This window comes from Cygnus atratus, chromosome 10 (assembly GCF_013377495.2).
Source record: "Cygnus atratus isolate AKBS03 ecotype Queensland, Australia chromosome 10, CAtr_DNAZoo_HiC_assembly, whole genome shotgun sequence".
Taxonomy (NCBI): domain Eukaryota; kingdom Metazoa; phylum Chordata; class Aves; order Anseriformes; family Anatidae; genus Cygnus; species Cygnus atratus.
Window position 1 is genome coordinate 17,404,746 of NC_066371.1, and position 16,825 is coordinate 17,421,570.

Genomic DNA, 16,825 nt, shown 5'->3' on the forward strand with positions numbered 1-16,825 from the left:
TGCACAGGTCCACCTCTCAAGCATGTCAAAGTCCCTATGGAGAGCAAAAACAAGTCTGGAGGGAAAAAAAAAAAAAGTAAATCATCTCTCCCACCTGTATTGTATTTACTCAGATGGCTTATTCAAAGAAAACAAAACTGATAACCCCTTCCTTTCCCTCCTCAAGAAAGGTGTTTGCCTTCCAAGACTCTAGCTTGGACTTCATACTGAAAGATGTCTTCGTACCCCTAGATATCAAGGAAAATTGTCTTGTACTGACTGATAGTCAAGAATTAAATTCCTGCCTTTGAATGAACGGCTATCCTCTTAGAACATAAACAGGCAGTGGATTGAAACTGAAAATTTAACATTTTATTTTTGACAAGGCCTGGCATTTTACTAACAAGGTTTCTCAAGCACCTCCAATGTCTCAGAATAGCCTATTTGCCTGGCCCTTGTGAAGAAGGAACCTGTCACTTAGCCTACACAGATGGCTTATTTTGTATGGGACATGCAGGTTTTCTGCTTGGCCTGCTCATGGGTCTGGACTCCTGATCATCTTAATTACCCCAGTTAATTACTGGGCAAGTGTGGCATGAACAGTTCTTTCAAGCCAAACTGACAGGTACTAGTCCTGGGACACAACATTTGAGGGGAAAACTGTCCCAGACACTGTCTGTAGCTTTTGTCTTGCATCATTAGTCTTTATAGAATCAAAGAATATCCTGAGCTGGAAGGGACCCGCAAGGGTCATCGAGTCCAACCGTTTAGTTCCAAACTGTCCTGTGTTCTCCTTGGTAAGTGGATGTTCACCAGATAGTGTCCTGTCATCCTGTCTGATGATAAATAATAGCAGGCTTTGATTCATGACAGAAAGCAACATCTGTTGTTACCTGGCTTCCCGACCCTATCAGCTGGCTTTCAGTTCCAAGTAATGTCAGTGTTGTTATGTGGATATATCATGGTAAGTTTAATAAATTTTGTAAATAAATCTTTTTTTCTTAATTTATTTAAGAATCAATTCTTTCATGAGGTAGAACACGACCTATGTTTATACTGCAGTAAGTAAAATGGGTATCTGGTCTTCTATTTCAGCTGACCGGCTGTGTAACAGCTAGCCGTTCTTAGTAGTCCCAACTCTGCCCTAGAAAACAAGAAGAGAGATTAGTGAGTGCACAGGGGATGTCCAAGGAGACTGCTAAATTTGTTTCTGCTGACCAAAACAGCAAAGCTCTGAAGCTTCTTAGCAGTTAGAAAGCTAGAAACAGGTAAAACCTAAGTTTACAGTGATTGGGTTATAGTATACACGTAGTCCCTACTGGAAACATTTTCAAAATAATCCTGTGCTAAAAGCTGGCTAGGATTATCACCTTAGTCAGAACAGTGGTACCTGGCCAAGTCCAAATACGATCCCCCGGTATCTTGCGTAGAAGACCTGCAACCATGAGCGTATGGAGAATATAAGAGAAGGTTTTTTTATCTTAAGGGATATTTAGCTACAGAAAGTTGAGCCTGAGATGCTGCCCTACTGTTATTAAGGGAACTAGGATTTAGGCGTGTAGATGCGAAGAACACAAAATGTGTTTGTGTTTTGTTCAGCCAGTTTTTTAGAGTAGAGTCTGACACACTGTTTGTCTTGAGACAGGCTTACAAAGTAAGCTTAAAATCACTTCAGACGGGAGTGAAACCTTGTCCTGTTGCTGTTATAACTCCATTGAGTCATCAGTTAGCAACAACAGGTTTTTGCTTGCAGGTTCTCAAGTTTATCTTAAAAAAAAAAAAAAAAAAAAAGAAAGTTTAAGTGAAATGAAAGCAAATTGTTCCATTTATCTCCTACCTTCAGTGAGCTTCCTGATTGTCCTTATCGCTTCAAGCCAGAAAGTTTTATGGATTTACCAGGCACCTTAGTATTGCAGCCTCAAATTCATGATTTGGCAGGAGGGGAGAGTGGAGAATTTCTTGTTTCCATTTAAATAGCTTTGAGTTCAGAATGAAATCCCATTTAAAATTAAAGGTTTGAATTGAAGTTTGGAGATCAAAGAAAAAAGAACGGAAAGAAAGTGTGGCTTCAGCTTGGAGCTGCATTTGAAAAGGCTAACCTTAGATTTAGGTCTTTTCATTCTATCACTTCCCACCTCCTATCCTCCAAAAAGGATGTTTCCTCTAGTTTTTTGTTTTTGTTTTTCTTTTTTTTTTTTTCTGAAAGAGGCTTAACTGCATTAACAAGTGCATGTGCCTGCAACCTTTTTTTTTTTTGGCGTGGTTTGCAGTACAACTACATGTAAGAATCAAATGTAAATTTTTTTATTTATTTTAGGATGAAAATAGGGCTATTTAAAATAAGCCATGATCTAAAATCTAAAGGCAGCACCAAAATTAGAATCACTTTGAATTAGCAGTGCTGGCAGCTGCTTTTGTCAGTCAATAGGCTCGTAAACTAGGAAATAAGAGCATCTGCCATAGCTGCCTCCTCTCCACCAGGCTTGGGGAAGTTCAGTCCTATGTTGAGTGTGGCTGCTAAAATTGGATAAGAGTTTTTGTGGTTTTTTGGGGGGAAAAAATAGGAATTGCAATGAAGTGATGCAAATTACAGGAAGCTTGGCTTGCACGAGGATGGCATCTACAGATTTAAAAATGCAGACTGTTACCTTTGTTTGTCAAAATGTATTTCTACCCTGAACCTGATGCATGGAGCTCTGTGGATCCTGTCTTCTGGGTGGCTCTCTCTAAGTTTTAGACAATGTACCACTCTGGATGCATCTGAAGTGACTTGCCCAGTCGCATGGAGAAAATCTGATCTTAGATGTGCCAAGATGTCATCCTGTGAAGAACTTGGGCATGAGGCTTTTAGGCACTATTTTCAGATTGAAAACAAACCCAGATGTCCCAACATTTAGAAACTGGAGGTGGAAGAAGAAGAAAACAAACCAAGGGAAGCATCTAGGACAAAAACGCAATGTGTTTTTTTTTTTTACTTGCATAAAGTCTGACACTTCATTAAGCATCAGCTTTTGAAATTTTGTGGCTTATCTTTGTTTTTTCTAGTCCTTTTGGTTTCATAGTGAAACAAAAATGAAACTCTTTTTTTCAGGCGCCTAAAAAGAATCATAGACAAATAAGAACAAACACTGTTTATTTGTGAAGAAATGTCTTTCCACTCATTAACAGTAGCCTTTGGAGTAGATGTCCAGTTTAAGATGGTATCTCTCTAAATTTGTTCTGATTTGGCAATGGGAATTACATGGAAAACTTTTTATAGGCTTAGGGACAGTGTGCACTTAGGCAAATTCTGGATGTTTGTACCAGATCCTGTCCCTTTGGGTTTTGCAAGCTCGGTCAGGGCATGCAGCTTGCAATCCCATCGCCTTTGCTGCAACTCCCCCCTTCAGCAGTGGGCTTGAGTAATCAATATCAGGGTGGTGATCGATAGTCTGTGCATGTATTACATATGGGAAGCTTCATGGTTGAATGATGCTCTTTCTGATGTGCTCTGGCATGTAGATCAACGTTTGTGACTATTCTTGCCCAAAACAATAATGCTTCAAAGAAAAAAATTAACATAGTGACAGATGGGATGTGTTTGCAGACATCAAACAAGCCTCCATCCCAAGGGTCTTGTTCAGCACATACAGAAGGAAGGCAAAGTGTTTAGTATTGTGTTTTCATTAAAAGAAATATGTATGTCTTTGGGCATGTAGCAGTTGCCAGAGAAATAGGCAGCGTGCCAGTTTTTGTAGGCTTCTAACAATATTTGTAACCCAAGGACTGCCCGGGGCAGACTTGGCCTGAGCCCCGAGGCACCGTCATGGCAGACCAGCCCCATGCAGTTACCTCTTCTCACCCGGGTCCCCCAGCCTAGGCAGACGACAGCTGCCCAGCCACTTCTAAAGGAGTCGCTTGAACAGCTCGTGGCCTCACCAAGGGGGTGCTGCCCTGCTCTGGTCCAACTCATGCCGTGCTGCCCTTCCAGCAGCCCTGCACGACTGCTGCATCCACCCGTCTTCCCCCCATCCACCTGCCTGGCAGCCCCCAGACCTCATCCAGCTCCCCTGGGGTGGCTGCTTGGGGGGCTCCAGGCTGCTGCTCCCCTTCTCCCTTCAGGCCTGGCCCTGGGGCTGCCTGGCAGCGTGGGGAGAAGGCACCAAGGCCTGGCTGCCACCTGCGATGCCTTCCTGCCTGCGGGGTGTAGCCGCTGCACGCCTGTAGCTACTCTTTCAGAGTTGAAGGTGACGTGGTTGTCGCCTTTGTGGCTCTTGTCGGTTGTGTGAATGAAACCCTTCGTTTACATCGCAAACGGTGAAGGAGATTTGGAAGTGGAAGGCTACCTGTCAGCAGGTGGGGCTACAGCAGATCAGTATATTCTCTTCTTTGGGAAGAAGAACAATTTAGGATTTACCAGGTTGGTAAAAGTGAAATAACAAATGCTACCTCCAGTTAATTACACTGAGATTTTATTTTATTTATTTTTTTTTGTAGAGGCAAGCTGCAATGCTTTTCTGGAGCCTTTATGTGTTTCTATTTGCCTTTACAAGGCAGGCAGTCACACAATCCTTTCACACACAATCCTTTGTGTATGATGGAAAAAAGAAGAGGCTGTTAGAAAAGTGCAACGATGCTGTTATTGAAGGCTAGGGGGTTGTGCTGGCGCTCGGAGAAAGGCTGCTGTAAATTCTGCTCCAGCCTATTGCTTGGGCAAGTGACTTTACCTTCCTGGTGCGCTTGCTGCTGCTTTTCCCCGTCCTGGCGGCTTGCGCTGCTGCGTGCCCAGGTCCCCACGCAGCCCTGGGCTCGGGGCTCCCAGGCAGGCTCAGCTCTGCCCAGCCCAAAAGGAGGGCAGAAAAAAGAGGGGAGCAAAGGGAGCTGGTCCTGTGATGGGCGGTTGCTGTGTGTCTGTGTTTGATCTCTGTGGTTTGGAGCAGGACAGTAAACTCACTGTCCCAGTGGACCTGTGTGTGGTTTGCTTCTGTGACCAAGAGGGACCCGATATATGGGGTTGTTTTGTTTTCTTGGGTGTGTGTATGCGGATGCTGGAAGCCATCTTCCGAGCATCAACCAGGGTGATACCACTCCTGCCCCTTTTCGAGCTGCTCCATGTTCCCTAGCAGTTATGTTTTCTGCACTGAAAGCCAGCATGGGCTTCGAGGGAAGGCCTTGTGTTTGCACAAAGCTTCCTAAATATTAATTAGGGCAAAAAACGATACTGATGTGAAAATAATGCACAAAACCACTGTTATACAGTAGTAAGATTATTACCCTGCTCTACAAAAGATCAGATAGATCTTTTTAAAGTTGGAACTGTGGAGAAGCTGGAAGTGGAGGTGTGGTTGTGGTAGATGGTGGTTGTACTTTGTTATGGTAGTCAGCCTAGAAGAAGATAAGAGACTGTGATAATGAAATTATTGCAAAGAAACACGACAAAGGAAACAGAGAAAATGCCACCTTCAGTAAGGTAGGGATCACAGAAAGTGTCTAACCAAGTACGTACCCCAGATTGTGAGGGTCACTTGGTTCTGTTTGTAAATGCTAAAAATCTGTTCAAAGCCTGGCCTTTGGCTTACTACTGAGAAGCAAGGGCAGATAGTGCTACTGTGAGCTGAGCAATAGCACGCCCAAATATTTAACTACCCACAGCCGTGCTAAAAGCAGTGGGATTGACAGAGAAGTAATGTTAGTCAGCACAAGAGCTTTGTAAGAGACTGATCAGCAGTTGCTTAGTTTTGGTATCATTCCGTGATGATGAGAAAAGCTTATGTCTCCTTGCACCTCCCTCCAGGATCAGTTGTCTGTTTTAAAGTAACACTGCGCAGGGTCTTAGTGGGAAGATACCTGCAGGATCGCTACAGGCTTATAAGGAAACACTGCCATTTGTTAAGCAGGCTCCCAAGGGTCTCAGGATAGTTTTGCACTTGTAGTATAAGAATGTTTTTCTTTATCTTTACTCTGGTGATAACAACAACAGAAATCCCCACCTCCCCCCCCCCCCCCCCCCCCCCCCAACAAAAAGACCCTTGCTTTGGGCTTGCAAGGCCATCACTTCTCGTTATTCTGCATTTCTTTCTGAAGGGAGGAACAAGCGAGAAATATGAAGCACATTTGTGGCGGGTTAAGGGCTATGTGCTTATTTTAGGATCCGACCATGATATGTCCTGGTAGCAAAATGGCATACAGGCTGCTTCTGCACATTAGAGCTCAGTATGTGTTACATTAAGGGAGAATTTCACACCAGGAGAGCTCTGTGCACTCTGAAGATGGAGTAAGACTCAGTGCTGAACTGAAGTTGGACTAGGAGAATAAATGCTCACGGTTTGGGCTCAAAATTACACAGATCATCTCAGCAGGGAGCTCTGTATGCCACAGAAATGCAAGCAGTGCTGGTGATGTTGTTTAGCTTTTGTTTTTCATCTTTCCTTTTGAAGGTCTGAGCTATTCTTGCATGGGAAGATCAAAAAATTGAAAACTTGCTGGTTTTACTTCTTCCTGGTGGTGTGGCTGTCTTCAAGTCACAGATATATGTGCCATCCCTTATCGTTGCTTTGCATTCTTGTGCGGACGTCTGTGTCCCTTGAGAGACAGATAAGTGCCAGCACACCTGGAGAACAGGCAAGAAAACATAATTAGGAAGCTTTCATTGCTCTCCTTCACTTGCAGGCTTTGCCAGGGATCCAGAAAGACAGGAAAGTTATTCTGTTAAGGGTAGCTAGAACTGGGAGCAAGTAGATGAGTCTCCATGTCATGTCTTAGAGCTGGAGGGATTAGATGTATGCGTTTTTTCAGTAGGGGCAAAATCTTTGTCTGTAAGTACCTGTGTTGACAAACGGTCAAGGGAAAGAATCTATTGCTGCTTCCACCTTTCCTCTCCCCATGTTAAATCCCGCTGCAAGATGCAAGCTGGACCAATCTTTAGCAGTTTAAAAGAGTTCAGAGCTACTTTCTTCAAACATATTGCTTTAGCTTCATTCCTATCAATTTGTTCAGAGCTCCGTTTCTATCTTCAAAAGCTGTTTTTTTTTTTTTTTTTTTTTTTAGCCAGCCCTGCCTCTTGTTGCTGGGATGACTATACTTGGTACATAGGCAGGTGATGTGACAATATTTGTTTAAGTTGTGGTACTGGGTTTAAAAACCAGACAAACCTCCAGCCCAAGCAGCACTTTTGGGTAACTTTCTTGAAGCAGAGGTGACTGGCGGGGGGGGTGGAAGAGAGAGTCTGATGCACAGGACGTGCTTGTATGCCTCCTAAATGCACCGTAAGTACTCCTTACTCAGCTCGTTTCATGATTTTCTATTTAACCAAATCTTCATACATTTCTTTCCCCAGCCAAACCGTATTGTTCATAAAATGTTTTGGTGCAGTAAGTCATTTTTTTGTGCATCTTTTATGCTTCTGTATACCTTCTGAAGATTCTCCAGCACACAGCTTGCCTTCTCTCAGCTGGACGGTGATACAACAGTTTACACCACCTGCAGATGTGGCAGCTTTCATGGATCTCCATTTCATATTTAAATGTGCATAGCTTTCTGAAATACCTCAACAAAGCAAATATAAACTATATAAATAGTTAAGAAAGAGTAGGGAGATGCATAGGTTATCTACATACAGCTCACACTTCCTACATGTTGTAGAGGTTCCAGTTCAAAGGGACAGATTTCTAAGAGAGATCTATAGTACCGCTAGAAGTTAGTGGGAGTGTTCTTCAATGCATTGTGGTTTTTGCTGTGTGTATGTGGTACAACAGCACGTGTGGTGTATAGCCTGGTGTGCACTATGTGCTTCCAAACAGTGTCCCTCCTGTGAAAGAACAGTAGAACAAAGCTCTCCTTGTGGACATCTCAGAACGGACATCCAGTGAGCTCAGTACTCCTCTTTATACTTCCTATATTTCATTCTAATTTCACGTGCACCAGGACGTTGCTGACATGGGGTATATGTTTTGCGATGAGACTTGGCGTATGTATAGTGTTCTCTTGACTTGATTGCTAAATACAAACAAATGTGAGTGCCAATAACTCCTGGCTGCATTGGGCTCAATGGGAGTCCCGCTGAGGTTAGAGCAATAATACCTTCAGTGTTTCATGAAGACAATGTGGCATTTTATATAACAGCATTTCTTCAGAATTTATGGATTGGAGCTGCCCTAGGCTTGCCTTGTGTGGAGCCCTCAGAGCTGCTGCTCTCCAGGGAAGGAGGCACACGATGGATTGCAGCAGAGGGGCGGTGAGCTCTGAACACAACAGAGGTTTATCAGTTCAGGGGGCCAGGGTTTCCAGCTGGCTGTGTGCGATTCTGCACTGATCTTTTTTAGCCTTTTGATATCACTGGTGAAAGATGATAGTAATATTGCTGTGCACTTTTATTTTATGCAACCAGTTCTAAACTTTTCAAATCCAATGTTATGCAGGCCAGGAGAGAGAGAAATGCTTTTATTAATTGTGGCACCCTCTTTGTCCCGGTTTCCCTGGCTATGCTTGTTACCTTGGCTGCTATGTGTGCTTGGCTCTCTCAAGTCATTCTTCTCTAACGTGGTGGTGATGCAGGACAACCAGATGGTATCCAAAACCCACCCTGTTTCAGAGGGCTTTCTCCTCTTGGTTGAGCAACCCTAGTAACTGAAGTCAAGGAAGCTCTATTGTGCACTGGGGAATGCAGTGGGAAGCTACCCTGCCCTTCCTAGCGCACTCAGCGTTGGCATGAAGCAACTGCGGGAGCAAAGACTGATATAAATGACCTCTCCATCTTCTTCCCACCAGGCGAAACATCGCATTGCAAATGTCCTACCTGCTCTGCTGGCTGCCAACTATAATTTGTCTTCCTTTTGCCCAAGCCAACCCACAGAGCTTACGTAAATATCTGTCCTATTCTGTGTCAAACTAATTTTGAATTTAAATCCCAGTGATGTGAAATATTGTCTAATCAGATGAGAGGGTGTGTACCAAGTATCCTTACTGCCATAGTGCTTACTCTTGTTCTGGGTTGTTGTATGTAAGTCCTGGTTTGTAAAGTAATACAGTGTACAAAGGGGGTTGGTTGGAGGCTAGGGCTACTCCTACTGTCGTTGTTTGTTATTACAATTTCTTAAGCTTGGGGAAAAAATGTTTTTCGTAACATGGGGAAAACCATACTTTCAAGCCTATGGAATGAAATCAATTTTCCATTGTCTGATTCTGGTTTGTTGTATCACCATATAAGGAAAAATGTCCGTGCCCTGACACCACTGGCATTAAAGTCTCCAGCATGATCTCCAAATGGGATACTGGCATCAGCAATGGTAGGGCAGGACAGAGGCGAATTGGCCTGTCTCCACCTCCACCCCCGGAAAATGAGCCTCCTCTGCTGAATGCTTGTAGTGTGTGTAATGGGGAGCTTGCCCAAAGCTGTGCTCTGTGAGGAAGTGATTGTTTAAACCAAAGCCTCCAATCTCTTCTAATATTAAAACACCAGGCTGTCTGCCAAAGCCCCCTCACCCTCTACGCACACATGCACACTTTCTTGGCTGCCTGGTGAAGTTTCAGCCCCACATTCAGCATTACAGTAGCATTGAAATGGATCTGGGCACCTTCTTCCAGGACTCTCGAACTCCCAGTTTCTTTGCTTTACTCCTGAAGATTTTCTAACTAACCCTCTCAATTGTCTTTGTCACGGACTCTTACACTGGACCAAGTTACTCCCTTTATTCAGCAGAGCATTGAATGCATACCCAGAGCTCCCTGGAGCCTGATGGGGCTGGAAGAGCAAGGGCAGCCCAGCACTCACCTGCAGAGCCCATTTGTCGGTACGAGGGAGCGATCGGCTGTCTGGTTCGGAGACTTCCTGGAGTGCCCGTTCTGAGGATGAGTTTCTCCCTTATTATCACCCGTATACATATAATGTTGGTTTATTTGTTGGCTTTTGGTTTGGATGGCTTTTTCTACCCATCATCAGTGCACAGCCTTTCTCATTACTTGGAATCTCTGGCAGATGTTCAACCCAAATGTAAATGCCAAAATAAATAATAAAAAAAATCTCTCCTCTAGTACGGGATTTGGTGGAAGCGCTAGAACGCCCTGATGATCCTTGCCTTGCACGGCCTCCCTTGGCCAAAAGCAACACTCTCAGTTCTGTATCTTCATCGGTAGGTGGTGCTGGCAAACTGCACATGTGTTACTGCTCTCCTGGAGCTGTCTGCACCTCGGACTTCGAGACGTGTGGGCGAGGAGGTCAAAGTTTCAATGGGGTCTCAATCCAGCCTCAGAAGAGGAGCCCAGTTTTGCCCACAAGATGATCCCTATTACCTTGGGCAAGCATTAGTGTGTTTAGGTAGTCTGAATGACTACCTGAAATGCTCAAACTTCTAAGAAGCAAAAGATTTATTCCAGTTTGGGAAGTAGCAGGAATCAAACACAAAACCTGTTAGCATAGTCTTCTGAAGGCTGCGGTTCTGGATTTGGTTAATGACACACTGGAGAACTATATTGTGCTGTGCTTTTTGAGGTGGATGCAACAGTAATTGCAGTTACTGCTCTGAATGTTTCAGCACTTTTTGATGTAGTTGTGATGTCCTTCTCTTTAAAAGCATTGGCCAGGCTGAGGAAAGCATTGGCCAGCCTGAGGGAACTGGGGTGTATGAGGGGCAGAGGCGTGGCTAGTGTCATGTCGTGTCGTGTCCTCCCCCCCCCCAAAAAAAAATGACAGTGCTAAGTAGGAGCTGCTTCTACTTCATTATCTATGATAGGGGCACAGTGCCATGTCTCACAAGAAGGAAGTTTTCCCAAGCCCCAAAACAGCAGTCAATACTTTCATCTAATTGATGTAGAAAGCTGGAGATGAAAGGTCAGAGGATGCTGTCCCCAATAGAAGCATCAAGGTGAGTGTTGTACAGGATGGGGAAAAATCAAGATGAAACCTGTTCTCAAATCACATGGAGTCTCAGTTCACTTTTAGGAGTTCTCATGATTTGTCCTAAACAGGTACATATTTCCCAAGGAGTAGTTATTAAGCAGAACCTAAATTATAAAAAGAAATAGCATTTATTGGTATACAAAATGGGCCAGGCTTGCATTGGAATGCGGAAAGCTAAGTCCATGGTTTTATGAAGGGAAGATGTGTGCATTCAGGAGGACTTGAGGACATGAAAGTACACAGACTGTGAATTTCCATCTGAGTCCAGTCTTGAAGTGGAACAGAAAGGAGTGTTAAAAGCGTGATCCTTGTTTCTGTCCTTTTCCCAAAAATCCTACAGCTGATTCTTCTATTCCTCAGCTTCCAACAGTATTTTTTTTTAATTGTTTGATATGTCCCTGAGTTTGTGGAGGACAAAGAAAGCATTTTAATAATGTAGCAACCTGAAATGAGATCTGTGTTCATTTCTATGAGCTCTATGTTCATTTAATTTTCTATGTTCATTCAAATGAACCCTATGTTGAAGAAAAGCACTTTCTATAAAAGAGTCTTTATGTGATTTATGATTCTTTTTGGCATAATTTACTATTGGAAGTGAAGGACTAAAAATCTTGATCTACCTTTACATACATCTATAACTAAAATTATTGTTGATCTTTGCATGAGCTCATGGCCAATGTAGTCAACGTTACTATAACACGTAGCTTCACACTGGAAAATATTTCAATTTTTCCAGTGTTTGGTTTGATTAGTGACTGGCAAATGGTAAAAGAAGCTAATAAAGGAGGAGTAGCCAATAAATCTATCATGAATGGGCATACAGTTGACATGCAACAGACACTAGCTCATGGTGTTTTTTTCCCCCCTTGAAATAAAGCTGTGGAAGTCTGCAGGAGTTACACATGCTTCTGAGTTGACTGAAATATCCTAGGTTGTTTTTCATAATGCATGTTCTCTTCCTTGTTATTTCCTTTGTTTACTTAGACTTTTGAAAATTTGTATAAAAGCAGTAATGGTATTGAAATGGTGCAAGAATTAGGAAACAAACTGAGGAGTGATTATTGCAGTCTGTTGTCCTAAAGCACTTACAATTTAAGCTTAGTGAAACATCTGTACTGTATTAACAACTAATTATAATGACACAGGAAACCTAACATCATTACCCAGCATTAAATCCTGTTGCTTAATCTGGTTTCTTTTGAATTCCTTTGGGAGTATTTTAGATGAAGGTGTTTTAGATAAATGCATACTACTTGTAACTTTTTCAGTTCACTGTTATTGGTGGCAAGTACTATTTCTTGATAACCATAATAATAGTGTCATCTTCCCATAAATACAGAAACTCTACACTTGCGGGAATTACCCTTTAGTTTGTTGAATGCAGAGTGATTACAATGAATAGTTTCATTGTTCCATGTTCTAGACTGTCAAAGAGAAACCTTATTACTGACTCATCTTTTCAAGAATCAGAGATGTACTTGACCCCATGGAGTTGATGAATCTTTGTAAAAATCAGTTAAATTACTCTATGCTTGACAGCAAAAGTGCTCCAAAGGTTACTGGCATCAAAGAATTAGGATTAAGCATAGTGGTCCTCATTTATGAGGACATGTACAACTTCGTTTCCAGCTTTCATTATCGCTGCTTCTTCTCTGTTATGTGTTTTAAGCGTAACGTGTAGTAAACATATGCTGTGTCCAACACGATCCTACATTTTAGGATTAGTTTCTCTAGACTCATGGTAGATCTATAAGGAAAGAAAAAATGAGTAACTGTGGCTTGGTGTTTGTTTTGGAGGGCTATGACAGTTCTGTTTCTTTTCCTACAGAGTCAGCAAGAAAAAATGCTGGGGGCAGACCCAAGCTTTTAGGCTGGCCACCTCATTGCAAAGCTCCCTCGGCAGCAAGGGCCACTTAAGCTTTTCAGTTGCCCAGGGTAGTGCTGAAGCATCTCTGAGCTGTGTGGCCTTGTGTTTTGCAGACTGACCCGGAAGCTGTACAGGAGCACTGAGCAACTCGGAGCCCGGTGGCACCTGTGGTGGGTGCTGCTGGCTTTGGCTGCCGCCCGGCCGGGTGAGGGTGAGCCGCAAAGCTGCTGTCCACGTGGACCACTGCTGAAATCTCCCGTCCGGCTGCTGCCAGAGCCTCCCCCGCCAAACCCAGAGACATGGCAACAAATGGAACGAAAGTTGCAGATGGACAAATCTCCACAGAAGTCGATGCTTCAATCACCAATGACAAGCCTAAAACTTTGGTAGTAAAAGTGCAGAAGAAGAAGACGGATCTTCCAGACCGAGACACCTGGAAAGGAAAATTTGACTTTCTTATGTCCTGTGTAGGTTATGCCATTGGCCTAGGGAATGTGTGGCGATTTCCATACCTTTGTGGCAAGAATGGCGGAGGTATGCTTGCTGTTTCATTCTTACACCATCTGCTATACTTGGATATTAGAACTTACCATAGAAACTATTAGGAAAAACACAACTTTAATAGCTTTTTTCATCTGTATATATGTTCTTATTTGATAGCTTTTATCTAGTTCTGTGAGGGTTGGAACCATCCCGGAGTGTGGGGCTGCTCTGAAGTCTGCTATGCCCTCGAGTTTATTCTAACACCCAGTTGGCAGGTGCTCCTAAAAGACCATAAGGCATTAGAGCAGAATTGAAGCACGTTCCCCTCTAACCCTGGAAAGCCCTCTTTTGGACTGAGTTTTTGAGAGGATTGCATAAGGCTTGTAACACTGACTCTGAGCTTACCATCAAAGGCTGACTTCAGCTGGAAAGCAGCCAGTTCTGGTTTAAAGCCTTTATGATATCTGCATGCTTCTGTGATAAATGGAGGCAACAAAATACACAGTCCTTTGTATTTTAGCTTTTTATTTAAACAGAAAATATTTATATGATGGAGAGACATATTTTTCCTCTTATCATCGTATCTTGAGAAACTGGTTCAGAAATGTACACGTGCTTCTCTCTAGCTTTTATGGAAAGCTATACTTCAGAGGAAAATGTGTATATCTTTTTAGATATAATAGTGATGGAAACACTGGAAACAGTAGTGGGTTTTGTTTGTTTGTTTCCCCACTGTAATAGACCTTTTCATTATTTCTTTTTAGGTGCATTCCTGATTCCCTATTTCCTAACTCTGATTTTTGCTGGAGTGCCACTATTTCTGCTGGAGTGTTCCCTCGGTCAGTATACATCTATAGGAGGCCTTGGAGTGTGGAAGCTTGCTCCAATGTTCAAAGGTACTTTTTTCTATTTTTTTCAAGTTACAGAAGTTACACAAAGTGACAGGGCAAGGACACTTCTTTACACCTTCATTTTTTACATTATCTACTTAAACTGTAATATCCTACAGAAACTCCCGACTTTGAGGGGTAGCTAGCAATGTTGAACCAAGCTAGGATATTATTCATTTGCCTTTAAAAATAGCAAGAGTTAGGCATCAAAATCTCAACAAACTTATTTTTAAAACTTAAAATCTTTTATATTTCTTAGGAACATATAAAGACTGTTCAAAATAGCATTATAAATATAGCATTATTTGTCTGAGCAGGTAAGGAACTTGGTTCCTCAGTTCATAGTGTTTGGTAAACGCTGTTTCTATTCCAGGTCACAAAGGTTTGTATCCTATCGTTCTGTATTGAAATGTGAAGGCCAGACACTTCAATTTAGCAATTTCTGACTGAGTTGCTTAAAATAAGCTCACTCCGTGCTTAGATTTCCAGCTAGTTTGGATTTCTCACTGCTAGAACCTTAAGATTTTAGTCTAGATTCTGCACAGACCCACAAACCTCACAAACTGTGCATTCCATCCTCTTCCTAAATCCTGTGGCACTAAAGATCTCCTGAGCTGACAATGATCCCACAAGGATCGTTGGGTCTGACTCCTGGCTCCACATAGGACCACCCAAAGATCAGACCATGTGTCTGAGACCGTTGTCCAAATGCTCCTTGAACTCCAGCAGGGTCAGGGCCATGACCGCTGCCCTAGGGAGCCCGTGTCAGTGCCTGAGCACCCCCTCAGTGAAGAATCTTTTCCTGACAACCAGCCTGACCCTCCCCACTCGCAGCTCCATGCTTTCATGACATGATAGCTTTATGCTAAGAATCAAGAACTTTGACTAGTGCACTAAAGAGCTAGCTGGTCTTATAACTGTTACGCAATTTGAGTGCATCTGCCAGAAGTTTCTGTGGTACTCTTGTTTCAGAGAATTAACTGATTTAGCTCTTTTCCCTAGAAGTGTAAAAAAAAAAAAAAAAAAAAAAAAAAGCACCTCCTGTAAAATCTCAGCAGCAGCAGATGTGACTGCTCACTACAACACACAAAGAACTGGTCACTATAACTAAATCTATGGATGACTGAACTATCGCACAAATTAGTGATCTTTTTACAATTGTACTTCTAAAATTTGAACTTTGCTTTTAGATAATTTGGTAAATGGTTTCTGAACTATATTTAGCATTTGCCCTACTGAGCTGCAGCACTTGCACCAACACCTGTACAAACTTTACTAAAAGTTACCTTATTTTGTTCCTTTTTCTTTTATTTCCAGGTGTGGGACTAGCTGCTGCAGTCCTTTCCTTTTGGCTAAATATTTACTACATTGTGATTATTTCATGGGCAATTTATTACCTGTATAATTCCTTTACTACTGTAAGTATGGGTTTGGGACAGAGGGATTGTTTGTGATATCAATAGCTTATAAATGTATCTCAATGTAAAGGCAAGCGATAAACACAAAATGCATAAAGGTCAATAGGATAAGCCATTTTTTATTCAAGGAAAACTATTAAAAAACAAAACAAAAAAACACTTTTTTTTCTCCTCCATGAGAAATATAGAATAGAAAACTGAATGTCAGTGGAGAAACATGATAAAAGCTTATTTTGGAGCCACAGGCTTCCCTTCCTTACTGATTTGTTTAAATTTTCCGACCTTAATCCTCAGAGCCACAGATCTTTCATCTGTGCCCATTTAGTTTCACTTATTACCTGTCTGCAATCATGAGCATGCCTGCTTGCTTCTCTGACAGACAGCTGCAAAGACTCAGTGCTCAAGCTTGGGACTGCTAGTCCCGGCAGTGCACTGGTATCCCCTTGCCTTTGAGTCAGCAGGCAGCCAGTCATTCCCCTGAGAAAAATTCTAGTGAGTACCTGTTTGTTTTTTTTGGAGGGTTGGGTTATTTTTTTGGTTGGTTTGTTTGGTTTTGTTTGTTTTATATGAGAAGGATTTCCAAGGTTGGCCATCAAAAGTATATCTCCGTTGTATCTAAAATAGATTTACTGTAATGCATAGCATGTGTAAACAGGATTTAATTCTCAGAATTTCAGAAAGAAAACCTAATGTAAACTTAATATTTTCTAAGTGTCCATTTCTCTAAATGTCCCTAACTAAAGGAAAAAATTGAACTCTGATCAATAGCCATCATGTTTTTATGACCTCCAGCGCAACAAGAGGTAACAGGACCTCCAGGAGGTCCTTTCTGCTGCCCTTGTTTCTTGAAGCATACTCAAAGTACTCTCACATGCTGAAAGACATAGCAGACTCTAAAGCATTTGAGCTGATATGGTAAAGAAAGGAGAAAATGTTTTCACGTGTATTAACATAATGGATATGAAGTTAAATAACTTAGGTGGCAAACATGAACCCCAGGGAGATCAGTAGACTGCAGAACTCAAAGTATGTTCTTTCTCCACTCGAGAGATACCTGAGATAATGCTTACTTTTAAAAAAAAAAAAAAAAAAAAAAGTTTGTTTAGGTTTTTCTTTCTCTATTTTGTAAATAGACTCTTCCTTGGAAGCACTGTGAGAACCCATGGAATACTGACCGCTGCTTCTCCAATTACACCTTAGCAAACACAACCAACATGACAAGCGCTGTAGTCGAATTCTGGGAGTAAGCTGAGAATTTTTCTGTATATCATTTCTGTGCATATGCAAGGATTATTAGCTTGTTATCATTCATATA

General features: G+C 42.2%; 1 protein-coding gene across 4 annotated transcripts in view; it reads left to right on the forward strand.

Moving 5' to 3' along the window:
* The window catches only part of SLC6A1 (solute carrier family 6 member 1), a 60,431-nt gene that overhangs the window by 28,695 nt on the left and 14,911 nt on the right, over positions 1-16,825 (forward strand). For 2 of the 4 annotated variants that reach the window (XM_035558286.2, XM_035558289.2), the window contains exons 2-5: positions 12,833-13,253; positions 13,967-14,098; positions 15,410-15,510; positions 16,644-16,753. In XM_035558286.2, the coding sequence (XP_035414179.1) occupies positions 13,019-13,253; positions 13,967-14,098; positions 15,410-15,510; positions 16,644-16,753 (578 nt within the window). In that variant the 5' untranslated portion in view covers positions 12,833-13,018. Of the gene's footprint in view, positions 1-10,063; positions 10,086-12,832; positions 13,254-13,966; positions 14,099-15,409; positions 15,511-16,643; positions 16,754-16,825 lie in introns of those variants that run through there. The other 2 variants (XM_035558290.2, XM_035558287.2) reach the window with 2 other exon arrangements.